Source organism: Alternaria atra (assembly GCF_907166805.1).
Source record: "Alternaria atra isolate CS162 genome assembly, contig: 35, whole genome shotgun sequence".
NCBI lineage: Eukaryota > Fungi > Ascomycota > Dothideomycetes > Pleosporales > Pleosporaceae > Alternaria > Alternaria atra.
Window position 1 is genome coordinate 1,292,148 of NW_025091334.1, and position 13,564 is coordinate 1,305,711.

General features: G+C 51.8%; 4 protein-coding genes across 4 annotated transcripts; 2 read left to right on the forward strand and 2 right to left on the reverse strand.

Annotated features, from left to right (window-relative positions):
- Positions 1–38: 38 nt before the first annotated feature.
- ALTATR162_LOCUS11337 (uncharacterized protein) lies at positions 39–1,520 on the forward strand (the record flags this gene model as incomplete). The annotated part of the gene is made up of 1 exon (XM_043318979.1): positions 39–1,520. One exon carries the CDS (start codon positions 39–41, stop codon positions 1,518–1,520), a length of 1,482 nt encoding a protein of 493 aa, XP_043174914.1.
- Positions 1,521–1,970: 450 nt separating this feature from the next.
- ALTATR162_LOCUS11338 (uncharacterized protein) lies at positions 1,971–2,929 on the forward strand (the record flags this gene model as incomplete). The annotated part of the gene is made up of 3 exons (XM_043318980.1): positions 1,971–2,014; positions 2,064–2,190; positions 2,240–2,929. The coding sequence occupies 3 exons, from the start codon at positions 1,971–1,973 to the stop codon at positions 2,927–2,929; spliced, it is 861 nt and encodes a 286-aa protein (XP_043174915.1).
- A 231-nt stretch (positions 2,930–3,160) lies between these two features.
- ALTATR162_LOCUS11339 (uncharacterized protein) lies at positions 3,161–4,149 on the reverse strand (the record flags this gene model as incomplete). The annotated part of the gene is made up of 5 exons (XM_043318981.1): positions 3,161–3,676; positions 3,739–3,750; positions 3,806–3,868; positions 3,920–3,954; positions 4,017–4,149. The coding sequence occupies 5 exons, from the start codon at positions 4,147–4,149 to the stop codon at positions 3,161–3,163; spliced, it is 759 nt and encodes a 252-aa protein (XP_043174916.1).
- Positions 4,150–5,078: 929 nt separating this feature from the next.
- ALTATR162_LOCUS11340 (uncharacterized protein) lies at positions 5,079–11,179 on the reverse strand (the record flags this gene model as incomplete). Its single annotated transcript, XM_043318982.1, has 3 exons — positions 5,079–5,342; positions 5,390–5,503; positions 5,555–11,179. 3 exons carry the CDS (start codon positions 11,177–11,179, stop codon positions 5,079–5,081), a joined length of 6,003 nt encoding a protein of 2,000 aa, XP_043174917.1.
- Positions 11,180–13,564: the final 2,385 nt, after the last annotated feature.

A 13,564-nucleotide genomic window follows, 5' to 3' on the forward strand; every position in this document is an offset into this window, starting at 1 on the left:
CATTTCCCAAGAGACACTCTCACTAACAATACATCACCATGGACGCCGCCGCCGCGATCAAACAACTACGCCAGGGCCAAAAGCCACAATGGCCAACAAATGCCGAGTCGTCCGACTTTGCGCATTCCCTTGACCAAAGTGCACACATTCCTAAGACATTTCGACCGGAATTCGTTGTTCCAAGCAAAGCGCAACTCAAGCGGAAAACCTTGACTGATGACGCACAAACCGCCAACCCAGCATCAACTCCCGACGATGAAGCCATCTACTTCTGCGGCAACTCTTTAGGTTTGCAACCAAAAGCGGTTGGCGAACACTTGAACGCATACCTAAAGACATGGGGATCCATTGCTGTTGGTGGCCACTTTACCGCCCTTGAGGACTCGCCGCTCACGCCCTACCAAGACATGGCTTCTGGATGCTCAAAGAAGATGGCTGATATCGTTGGCGCATCACCTTCAGAAATCGTTGCTATGAACACACTGACCATCAACTTGCACCTGATGATGGCAGCATTTTACAAGCCGACGGAGAAGAAGCACAAGATCATGTGCGAGTGGCGACCTTTCCCTAGTGACTGGTATGCGATCGAATCGCAAATAGAATGGCATGGTCTTGATCCAAAAAAGTCAATGCTGTTGGTTGAACCAGATGACGGATACATCATGACGACAAAGAACATTCTGAGACTCATTGACGAGAACGTCGATGAGCTGGCGCTGATTATGCTACCCGGCATTCAGTACTACAGCGGCCAACTACTCGATATTCCAACCATCACCGCACATGCACGGAAGCACAACATCACTATCGGGTGGGATCTAGCACACGCTGCCGGCAACGCCGAGCTGAAGCTACACGACTGGGATGTCGACTTTGCATGCTGGTGCACATACAAGTACATGAATGCCGGCGCCGGTTCCATTGCAGGTGCTTTCATACATGAGAAGCATGGCAACAACGACCACTACAAGGGACTAAAGGGCTGGTATGGCCACGACAAGTCATCACGCTTCCTCATGGACAACAGGTTCGTCCCCACACCTGGCGCGCAAGGTTTCCAATGCTCAAATCCATCAATCGTCGACCTCACATGCTTAGCCGGATCGCTCAGTGTCTTTGAGAAGACTTCCATGGCCGACCTACGATCACGATCCCTGCTTCTGACAGCATACGCCGAGCACCTGCTCTCTCAAATCGCCGCACGCAACATCAAGGACGGCGCTTTCCCCTTCCAAATCATCACACCAACGGATCCTCGTTTCCGTGGCGCTCAACTAAGTGTTTTGCTACCGGAAGACGTCTTCGATGATGCAAGCGCAGCGTTAGTAGAGAACGGCGTTGTCTGCGATAAGAGGAAACCCGGCATCATTCGTGTAGCGCCCGTACCGATGTACAACACTTTCAATGATGTTTGGAGGTTTATGCAGATCTTTGAGGACGCGATACGGGAGAAGGGACAAGGAAAGGCTCAGGGGCAACAGTCGCAAGGGACGCTGGCGGTTGAGTCGAGGTTATAGATTAATAATTATTAGTTAGAGGTTTATTCAGCAGGTTTAGACGTTACGACAGACATGGAATGATATTGAGAATTTTATACAAGACTTTTAAATGTCTTTCTGATGTTCATGTTCTTTATAACCGCAGTGAGAGTGTTTTGAGTAGGTCGATCCCATACCTGATGGTTTGTGACTGTAGGTAAGCTACGTGGTGCTTCAGTCATGAAGGTCTCTCGTGCCGTCTTCTTTCTCTTTATATCGTGGGCGTGTGAGCTTGCTCCATGCTCATGAATATTAGCTATATCATTTAAAGATTTCGTTGTGTTTGTCCCTCATTTTAATTCTGGGTCTGCCTTCAGCTTCACCACGCAATCACGAGACCTCGAATACATGAACACCGTGCCTTCCAAGTCTTGTGTCTTCAACCTCATCTCAAACCTACAGTTGCAGTATCTACATACATCATTCAACATGGCGGGAGCTGCACGCAAGCAGTTGTGTCTCGCGCTCAAGAAGTACGCATATTGCCAAATGCTAAATAAATAACACGCTTACACTCTCTAGTCTACTCATCTCTGGTGCATTCTCCGATCTCACCGTGACCTGCGGTTCCGACTCGCATAAGCTCCACAAGAATGTCGTATGCTCTCGAGCAGACTTCTTTTCGCGTGCTGTCAAGTTCGGAGGCAAGGTGCGTCAATTGAGCTTATCGCTCTACAACCCTACTGATTTTGATGTAGGAGACTAAAGAAGGCATCATCGATCTCCCAGACGACGACCCAGCTATCATAAAACTCATGATAAATTACATCTACGAAGGCGAATACGACCCTGCACTTCCCGATGATAGTGTATCCGATGCTGCCAGTGCCGCTACCGCTATCCTAACTGGAGGAAAGAGGAAAAAGAGCTCTGACGGGAAGAATAAGAAGGTTGCAACACCATCTGCATCGTTTCCCCATACTTGCTCCGACGGCAACTACGGTTGTTGCAATAACCCATCTGTATGCGCTCATCACTACTGCGGCTCCGATTGCGGATATGATTGCAATAATTACAGGTGTAAGGATTGCCATATTGAAGCTCTGGCCCTCGCTATATCCGGCTCATCTGAGCAGCTCTTGGTACATGCCAAGCTATACGAGATTACCGACAAGTACGACGTGATGGGCCTCAAGGATTTATTGGCTGAGAAGTTCAAGAGAGCTTGCCAACGCTTCTGGAACGAGCCCGTCTTCGCCGTGGCGGCTCACCACGCTTTCTCCACTACTCCCGATTCCGACCAGGGTCTGCGAGATATTGTGTCGGCAACTATTGCGGCACATATGACAGAGCTCGTGAAGAAGCCAGAGGTGGAGGCTCTGCTCACAGAGTTCAATGGGTTGGCCGTCGGTTTGCTCAAGATGAAGACGGAGGCGGGTTGGAAGTGATTGGCTTGACCATAGGCACAAGAGGGTAGGAGAACAGGTGCGAGAGCAAAGGATTAAAAAAATGTGAAGGATGTAGAGGATAAGGTATGAACCAAAACGCCTTACAATGCAATGCCATTTCCAGGACTACCAAACCACATCGATGTCGTATCTACTAACTCGTCTTCCCGTGTACATAGATCATGACACATAATCCACTCTAATACTGCTCAATCGTAACACCTCGTGAATCTACTGCAATCGCACCTCACCCTGCTCCGTCTTAAAACCAAACTTACTTAGCCTGATCCTCGGCACAACACCCACAAGCACCAACACACTAGCCACAATAACAGCCCAATGCTGGATATGCGCCAAGTTCAAGTTATATGTCGTCCACGTCGCCGCGCAGATGGTCGCAAGTCCCAGAACCGCAATGAAATAGCCCGCCATCCTATGGTACTTGTACACGCTCTTAGCGTTATCAATACTGCCATACAGCTGCGGCACATAGTACTGCGTGAAGCCAACAATAGCCTGAATGTACACAAGAATGTAAAAGGTAAGACCGAGACGCGCGTGCGCGGATTCGAAGTGTGCGTGGCCTGGTCCAGCTTTGTTCATCTCGATGATGACAAGGCCGGCTGTAAGCGCCGATGCGCCCACGACGTGGAAGAGGAAGTGGGCAAGGGTGCCGGAGCGCTTCTGTTCGGGGGTGTGCGTAGGTTGAAGGACGAGTGCTGCTTGGATGGCGAGGAGGAAGCCGGCCTAGTAGGGTATCAATGATACGGTTGTCGAGAGGGGGTGACTAGAGTAGTGTTGTGGCTTACGGAGTTGAGGAGCTGTGCGAGCATAGTGGTCAGCTAGTGTTTGAGGCCTGGAAAGGGAGTGGCTTACTGGATGCGCGGAGAAGAAGATGAGTTTGTTGGAGAAGATGGCTCCCCAGATTATGGCTGCTAGCTATTGGCATGTTAGTATATATTGTGTTCGGATCGTCGTAGGTGTGCTTACAATCCATATGCCTGCTTGCGCAATGGGAGCGGTGCCTGCGGTTCCGTTAGCATCTCTTCCTTCTTATCCATTCGTCGCGCAACTTGACGGTACGTACCAATCCACAGGTTATGATAAAGCGCCTGTCCAGATGTTTGGCTAGCATCTCCCCTTCTGCCTAGAAGAGGCTCTTCTTCGCTCTGGCCGCGCGCCGCAGCGACATTTGGCGGTATCCCGGTCGCAGAAGCCATATTAAGAATTTGTAGAACAATGCGCGATGCTACGATGGGTCTGACTAGGAGGAGCGGTGGAAGGACGGCACAGTATGAGCCCACGACAGGTGTCAGAAGGGTGCTTCGGACTCTGGGTGATTAGGAAGCTCAGGCCGACAATGACGACAATACAGCCCCCTGTACATGTCCACCAATCAGCGCCATGGCAATGTCAGGTGCATCTCAGCCCAGCCAATGAGGGTCGAGATGACAAACGGCGGAGCAAGTGGTGATGTTTGCATCGTGGGTTTGGGGGGTAAAGAGAGCGTTTCTTGACGCGGGGATGCATGCTTAGCGTATTCATGTTGGTCGCGTGGGATTTTTTTTGACCCTGTGCATGTTCTTCGCACCACTAGACACGTCGAAAGAGGCCAAAGATGTTAAGCCGATATTGTTGATCTTAAAATATATTCTCGTCTCCATCACATCGTCTCTATCGTACAAGTTCACCCTCATCTCTAGGACTGCATTCGCATCATCATCCCTGGCCATACCCCGATGTGTATCAAGTGCCTGCTGGTATCCCCCTCTTTCTATTCCAAAGCAGAAATTGCCGTCATAATGCCACCAACCGACTATGCCAAGGGGTATGATTCTCCTCCAGCTGCATTCCAAAGTAACAATACGCCTTTAAATGCTCATGCATTCACTCGAAACCATTACGTCCATAACCAATTCAAATGAAGAACCAAAAATAAGGATATAAGATGCGAACAACATCCCGAGGAGGAAAACGCACCTCTAGTGCGTTGTTAGTAAAACGTGGACAACTGTCGTGTCCCATGTGCCTAGTAGCACGTCCCGTGTTTCCTCAACTGCGCCGTTCGCTGATGCAGGTAGGAGCAAAATCGAGTACCATGCCTCGATGCAATGTGTGTGCGTGTACGTGAAAGTAAAGATAGCCGCTCTCACTTCTTCTTCATGAGGGCAGGCTGTTTTGAAGGATCGACCGGATCCAGGAACTTGGTCATGGCAAGAGAAAGCTCCTTGAACTCGACAGGTTTTGTGACATACGAGTTGAAGCCCGCTTCTACGCACTTTGCGTATACATCACCAAGAACGTTGGCAGAGAGTGCGATGATAGGGTGCCGACGGTAGCTATGCTTCTTTTCCCATCGCCGTATCTCTTTGCAAGCCTGGTACCCATCTTTATTGGGCATATGTAGATCGCACTAAACAACGTTAGCATGGAACAAAAGAGACCAACGTCGCTACCTACAAGAACGATAGAGTAGTAGCCGGGTGGCTTAGAAAAGATAGTTTCAGTAGCTTGAACACCATCCTGAACTGTTTCTGTTTCGATCGCGATTCTGGCGAGGAACTTTAAAATCACCTACAAACAATTAGTATGAACAAGCATGCAGCATAAAGGGAGGATGCTAACCGTTTGGTTGATCTTGTTGTCTTCAACCAGCAAGACCTTGTGGTTCTTACCACCCACACGACGCTTGAGTTCTTCAAAGACGAGCTTTTGGCTAACCACCACCTGCTGCGCGCTGTCTTGGTTGCGATCCGTACTGGACTCACGCTCCTTCTGTGGGTCGAATATAATGGCAAACTTTGATGGCTTGAGCGGCCGGTAGATGAACTGCAGGCGTCGATCAAGATGAAGCTGCTCATAATCATATACTGGTGCTTCTTTGATGAGCTCCTTCTTCTGTGACGGATCCGAGACTACGACAACTGACGTGTTACCATACGCCATGGAGCTGAAGATCTGATCCACGATGGCATGCACCTCGGCAGTGTCGTGCAACACAAGGACGACATGGGTAAACAGCACCGGATTGTCACCACCCATCATCTTCTGCGCCTCAATGACGCTAGCCTGGCCTGTCACTTGGTGGGGTATTCCTTGAGGAAGTGTATTCTTGATGTGTCGAATTGTGGCTTCCCTGCTATGTTCCAATGGGCAAACCACCAATATAGAGTACATGGGAGGCTGTAGAGCGCTGCCAAGTGGCGAAAGACTACGATGTGGTGAGGATGCGCGGAGAGTCTGGTCCGACCCAACAGACGTTGAAGAGTCGGGCTTGGGAGCCTGCGGGTCGCTGTCGGATCGCTTGGGAGGCAGAGCTAGTTTGATATCCGGGTCTGGAGCGGGGCTAGTTTCCTGCAAGTAAGAAGACACAGACGACCTTTCCGAACGTAGGCTCGACTGCCCCGTAAGTGCGGCGCTTGTCAAAGAATGGTCCGAGCTTCCGGACGAGAGAGATGGGGATTCACGTGAACGTTCAGAAGCTGACAGGCTGAACGCCGGGGATTTGGCAGGTTCGCTCTTCTCGGACGACACGCTTGATACGCGCTTGATCTGTGCATGCCCTGGATTCTGCGACTGAACGAATTTCTGGAGAGCCGAGGGCTGGGGTGGTAGCGAAAGTACCGGTGGCATCGAAAGCGGAGTCTCGAAAGCTGGCGTTCCTGGGGTTGACACCTGGGGCTTGGGGTAGTCGTCGGCAGTTGGGAGTCCAAATTTGATCGTGAAGAAGAACGTTGAGCCTTTGCCTGGCGCACTTCGAGCATCCATTCTACCTCCATGCAGTTCGACGAATTGCATTGATATAGCCAAGCCGAGGCCTGTTCCGCCATGTTGCCTCGTACTGCTAGCATCGATCTGACTGAATCGTTTGAAAAGGTATTTAGCCTCAGCGTCAGTGAAGCCTTGACCAGTGTCTACAACTTCGAACCGGATCATGGTCTCGTTGTCACGTAGAGGGCGAGAACGATCAGGTGGTTGCAGTTTGCATCGAATGAAGATCTCTCCTTGCTCGGTGAATTTGATTGCATTGCCAACCACATTGAGAAGAACTTGTCGAATGCGGAATTTGTCACCCTTGACTTCTGCTGGTACTCCTTCATCCACAAGGTAGTTGAGTTCAAGGCCTTTCTGTATGGCCAAGCCCATGTTCAAGTCGTTGACTTCCTCCAGGAGCGACGGCAGATGAAGCCATTCCATGGACAGCTTGATCATGCCGGCTTCGACCTTTGACAGATCAAGGATGTCGTTGATGAGATTCAGCAGACTGTCAGTACTGGCTTTGATGATGTTGACATGCTCTAACTGTTCGGAGTTGAGCGTGCTATCGAGCAAGAAGTTGACCATGCCGGAGATACCATTCAGGGGCGTTCGGATCTCGTGAGACATGTTACTCAAGAACTTGGATTTCGCGTCCATAGTTTCCTTCAATGTTTGTTCGAGCAGCTTGTGGTCGTTGATGTCTGTAGCTGTACCATACCAAGTCTCTTCATCACCGTCTTCAGAGAGCGACTTCTCCAACAGGATTCTGACCAGATGCCACCTGTATTCGCCATCTTTGTTACGCAGTCTGACTTCGGTAGAGTAAGATGCTCTCCCGTGCGCGTCCTTGGCAACTCTCAATATACCGGTGCTCGCTAATTTCGACAACTTGGCCTGAGGCATGTCCATGCGATCAGTCGTCGTCGATCCACCAGGGCTGGTGATTGTTCTCTCCGTCTCCGACGAAGCATCGGACGAGTTGGAGTCGGTTCGCCCATGGTCTGCTGGCATCGAAGTAGGGACATTGGCAACTCCGTCTTCATCCAACTGTGGAAGCTTACACTTGATGACATCATCGGGGTGCACGTGCTCTAAAAAGCCGTTGCCCAAGGCCTGGACTTCGCTCTGGCCAGAAAAAGAAATCCACTGGGAGTTGCAGAGCGTCAGGCCCCTCCGATCTGAAACGACAAATACGATCTGCGGACTTGAATTCGCTAGCGCGCGGTATTTGGCCTCTGAAGCAGCAGTCTCCTGTTGCCGGGCCGAATTTAGCTCAGCAGTATGTTGTTCATGGAAATCCATGTTGGTCCCAATCCAATGAACAATCTGTTGACGTTTGTTCTTAAGTGGGGCCACACGGACGTAGAACCATCGATAGCAGTGGTCAAACCTTTGCAGTCTCACTTTCTTCTGCAATTGTTGCCCAGTGCGTAGAGATCTGCTCCACTCTTCTAGGTAGGAGTCGCGATCCTCTGGGTGGATTGAATCCCATGGGTCTTGCAATACCTGGCGTTGATCTTGGCCTCGGTATATGAGGAATTTGGAGTTCACCCAAGTGATGGCCCCAGTATTTGGGGCGGCGGTGAAGATCTGAACCGGTAATGAGTCGGTGATGGTTCTGAGTAGGCTCTCGGAGGGAGGTGGCATATCGGACGTTTCAGTGATGGACGGTCTTCTCACGTGTCCATGCTGACCTTGGGGCCTTCCACCTGGTGTTGTCGCTGCTGGCAAGGATTGGAATGACGAGCTAAAGTCCGCACCGTATGAGTGCAGGAATGAGTGTCCACGGTTTGAGGCGCTTTGCAGTTGAGCGCGACGCTTGCTCAATGACTCGTCTGTCTTCTCGTTCAGGCCCTTGGTAACATCCTCGTTGACCTGTTCTGCAACAGGATTCACAGTCACTCGTTTTGCAGAACGTTTGTCGGTTTTCCGTGCTGCTTGGTCGTGTGGAGTCGACGTCGGCGGGTTCAGTGTCTTGCCGTATTGTTTCCTAGCATCAAAGTAACTTTCAACCGCTTCACTACCTGCGAGATGGCCAGGCGTGCCACCGATGGAATGTTTACTCGAAAACCCGACTGAAGAAGTATCCCAACCTGGAGTTCCGGCGATGGAGCCACCAGGACTATGCTTGGATCGACCAGAGTAGTCGGAAGGGCTAGTAACGCTACCTGCTGCCGAGTTTGTGATATCCTCGAGGTCAAGGTGCAGCAAATCATCAAGACTGTCCGAATCTGATGGCAGGCTAATACCTCCTGAAGTGCCGGCTGTCATACGCCGTTGTCGGACCGATGCGACCTGAGCCTGAGCGTTTGTGAAATGCCAAGCGTTAGAAAATGACGTAGCCAGGTGGGGACCAAGATGCTTCAGTGAGTTGGTGAGGTTACGTGGATATGGCACGATAGGCGACAGTATCGAAAGGATCGCAATGGGAGCTTTTCGAACAAAACCTTCTTTATTCAGCGATGTCGATATGGATTGTTCAGATTGCCGTCGTGTCATAGCCGGCGTTTGTAATGGCGTAGAAGTAGCCGGCGACGCCATTGCTTGCGATAGGATGGGATGTACCAGCGGTATGTGTGTGACGGTGCTAGCTTTGTCAACACCAATGGCCTCGACCATACCATACTGTGTGTAATCTTGCGGCGAGCGCGATGGATTGAAAGTCTCCTCGTCGACGTTTCCCGTGCTGAAGAAGGGGTTAGCATCAGCATCATTCTGGATAGCTGGTGACGGGGCGGGTGACTGTGCCCATGGTGAGCTCGGGTACTGCTCGTACTCCTCATAACGTTGCGGCAAACGGGGATCATTGGTTGCTAGATTAGCACGGCCACGAGCAGCAGCAGTTTTTTGGGCTTCTTGCGCAGCAGCACTGCCCTGTATTGCGGAAGGCTTGGGTTGTTCCAGCTTGTCCTTGTTCAGATCTTCTTTGGATGTTGCATGGGAACTCGAGTAGTCTCTGGTCAGAGTTACTAAACGCCCTCTTTCTAAAACGCGATTGACGCCTGTGTTGTCGATGAGGGCATCTGGTTCATGATCAAGAGCTCGAAGTACGTGATACACTGCATTGGGCGATGAAGGTTCTCCCACACTAGAGAACTCTGGGTCACTGAAAGTAGGACCACCTGTTGGAGTCGATCCAGCAAATGTAGCAGAGGCGCCGTCAAAGGAAGCTTGGGAAACCTGTCTTAATGGATGCTCTGGTCTTGCCGACATGTTGGGTGCATGGCTCGCCGCCCTCATTGGGCCTCTTGGCCGGTTAAGCGGCGCCGGTGTTAGGGTATCTGGCGACGTGTTCGACTTCTGGCGTTCGTGGCCTGCGAAGGAATGATGCGAAAATAGCTTCGGTCTGCGTTCTGGAATCATGGCGGCAGGTGGTATGTCTGCATGTTCATTTTCACGCGAGCCCGACTCCTCTTCAGATGGAAAGTGACTCTGTGAGCCTGTTGCTTCCTGATAAGTAGCTGCGTGGGGACTTCCGTCGTTGGCCGTGGCAGTGAAACTGGTCTTCTGTCCCCATGGCACATTCTCAATATCTGATGCGTCCGCTGGCACTGCCAAGGTCGCTCTTTCTGCTCCGTAATGATCGCGCATGATGGAAGTCACAGCGGTCCACCAAGCAGGAAGACCGGGCTCGGCACCCAGGCGCAATACGACTTCGTAAAGATTAGGACTCGGAAATCGCGGATCCTCGGCGTCCAGGCTTTGGTAATATCTCCCTCCCGGGGCAAACGGTGTGCTCGATGCGGCGGGGGTGCTGCTCTCAGAGGCGATGCGCTCTTGCGGGGCTGCATATTCTCGCGATTGTCCCGCAGCTACTGTGGGCGATAAACTGGTGAAGGGCATGTGAAATGCCGAAGCCCATCTCGGTGTGTTTGGGACAGAAGGGAAAGGGTACGATGGGGTTCGGACGGCATGGGTGGCGGGCGTAGGTGGCATGCTACCACGAATGGTTCTTGCGGACTCTGTGGATTCGGTTGATGTGGTAAGGCCTGTGGGTAGCGGGTTTGGGCTTGGTGTGGGACTGCTGAAGGCTCCCTCAAGGGTTGGCGAGATGCCCGGCATGGGTTCTTCCTTGATGGGCGATATGCGACGAGACCCCAGGGCCGTAGCAGAGGCATTGTTCGAGGAGCTCCGCAGACGCGCACGTTGCTGTTGCTGCAGCATCTTCAACTGCAGGCCGCGCAGTCTCTCCACTTCCATCTCGTCTGGCGAAGCCTCGCTCAGTGGCGCATCGTCTCCGCCCTGCTCTCCTACACCACCCTCCTTTTTCTCGTCGCCCGGCTGGCTCTCTGCCTCACTCATTTCGGTATTGACGACTCCAACATCGCTGCGTTCGCTCGTAGGCCGGGTCCGGGGCGAGGGTAGCGAGGTTTGCGACTGGTATGGTTTCGCGTCGCTGGCGGCCAGTCTCTGCAGTGGCGGGCGGGCAGTGGGTGGCGTCGCAGTGTTCTCTCGCTTGGAATTAGGAGAGGTGGACGGGGCCTTGGTCATTATTGCATTCCCCAGTCTCCCACGTAAAGCGCAAGTGGTATCGTGATGGGGTCGAGGTAATAGGGAGCATAGATGGGATGGTGAGCTATGACGTCGTGGAGTGTGCTCCTGGCAAGAATGAACGGTGTAGAGGCCTCAGCACCATGGACAACTCAACAACACGACCTAATGACCACCTGTGGTACTAAGGCTGTCAATCAGAATGCCAGTCAAGGCCGAATCCCCCCGGGGCGCAGAAGGCAAGCTGGGAGTGCTTGGTGAGTAAGAATCAGGTGGTGGGCTCATGCCAGGATCAGGAGCAGGATAGCCTCGCGCCGAAGGACTTCAACACACACGCCCGCATACACTTACAGAAAGGACGAGGGGACACTCTGGGACGCGTTGGACAAAAGCAGTTTGGATGGATCGTGGATCGCGTAAATGATGTGTATTGGCGCGGGAAACCGTCTTGCTCCTTTCTCATTACAGCCTCCCGCTTGGACGAAATTGATTGTTGGCAGAGAGCCGCCTTCGCTATGATCGAACCTTGGCGCCCGACGTCATCAGGGACTGTAGCCGCGCCTCCGGGTGCCTAAGCCGAGTCTGACAACGACGCCCAACCATTACCACCACCACACCGTAACCTCGCTTCTCACGGGAAATACGCATCGTGATGTTTACAATTCCAATTATTGCGCCACCTGTCCCTGCCCCTGCCCCTGCCACGACCGCTTCTTGACTCGTTCCAGAACTGCTACTTTGCAGTGGCTGATAACTAACGGGATGCCACGTTGTCCCAATTGGCTGGGTTCCCCTGCAACCTTGGAGAAACTGTTTGCCATGTCTGCCTAATTGGGGTTAGCGCTCTGTTCTTTCGTCCGCCAGCCTCGAAGACGCTTGCCGCACCAACGTCCTATACTAAAGAGCCTCACTACTAGTACTGCTGTCCCTCACTCGATTGACGTGTTGAATACGCTATCCCGCAAATTTGGCCGTTCTGTCACGTCTCGGTCCGAAATGCGCGCCAGCCTACGAGTAGCCATAATGGAACCACTTGTGGTGTCATTATGCTCAAGGGCGGACCGCCCATCTGGATCTTGCAGTCTACACTGGGAAGCCTCAGCGGCTTTGGCGCTTCTATTATTCTAGCAACTGTCGGGTGCGGCAGGGCTGTCATTCCAGACAATGTGATAGAGTGCCGAGAGCTGCCATACGTGACAAGCTGCGATCCAAAACTATATCAAACTCTAACCGTCAGCTGGACTGCGGGTACCTGCCTCACGTGCGAACACCACACGTACCCACCATCATGCCCGCTCAATGCTCGGCATATAGATCTTGATACCGGGTAGCTTACTTTCGCGACGGTGGCCTCTATACCACGACTCTGCTATGTCCGCGAGTTTCCGCAATTTCCTTTCGAGCTCCGGAAACACGAACCCGACCAATCATCATCAAACGGTTCTAGGTCGGGTACCTTACAGCGCTTATCACGAACAAATACAGATCTACAGACAATCGCAGTGTCAACACGCCACAGCCGTAGTAAATCAGATCGATCTTCTTGGGAACCACTGGTCCGCGGAGCTCTACATCTGTAACAACCACGAAACGCAATCGCCGATCGGATCGCGGATCTTCGCCCCTACGATAAGAATTCTAAGAACAGCAACAATTTCGACAGGCGATGTGTTGCAAATTACGTTACAGGCATATCAGTTCATCTTTCCTTTGAATTAAGATAAAAAACACCATCAAGAGGCTAGAAGGATTGATCATTAACATGTCTGTTACAGGACTTCCAACAAGCTCGAACCTAGCAAGTCAACAGAACAACATCGCTCGTCCGAGATCCATCAAAAGAATGACCGTGAACCCCTTCGTTCTAAACATTTCTAGCACACAAGTGCAAGATCATCTCTCCTTTGAACTCACTTTCATACTGCTTCGTCGGTTCTAGTTCCCTGCTATCAAAATAGTAGATATCGCAGCATTCCCCTTCGCAACTGATCTCCGGACATGTAGTCGAAAGGCCCTCACAAGGCTCAAACGTCAACATCAGCCCACCCTGGTATCCAGGACACTGTCCCATTTAAGCAGAGTAGTCGGCATCCGTGGCGGAGAAATCGGCGCTGGCCGTATTTGCGAGCATGCCGCAGTTGAGAAGCGAAACGTCATACCAGAGGAGACGGTGATCTTGTTGAGCTTTCGGATTGTGTGTCAATACGTATTCGAACTGCGTGATGTTTTAATCGTGGGGACGTTCGGCCCAGGGTATCTTCCGCGAAATTCCCTGACCCCACAGCTTGTCTGTGTCCGGGTTCCGGCCGTTTGTGGTATCGTCTGGAGATACCCATGCGTTACGGAAGGATTCGCTGTCATTTTCCCCTGGAGCGATAGAGGTAG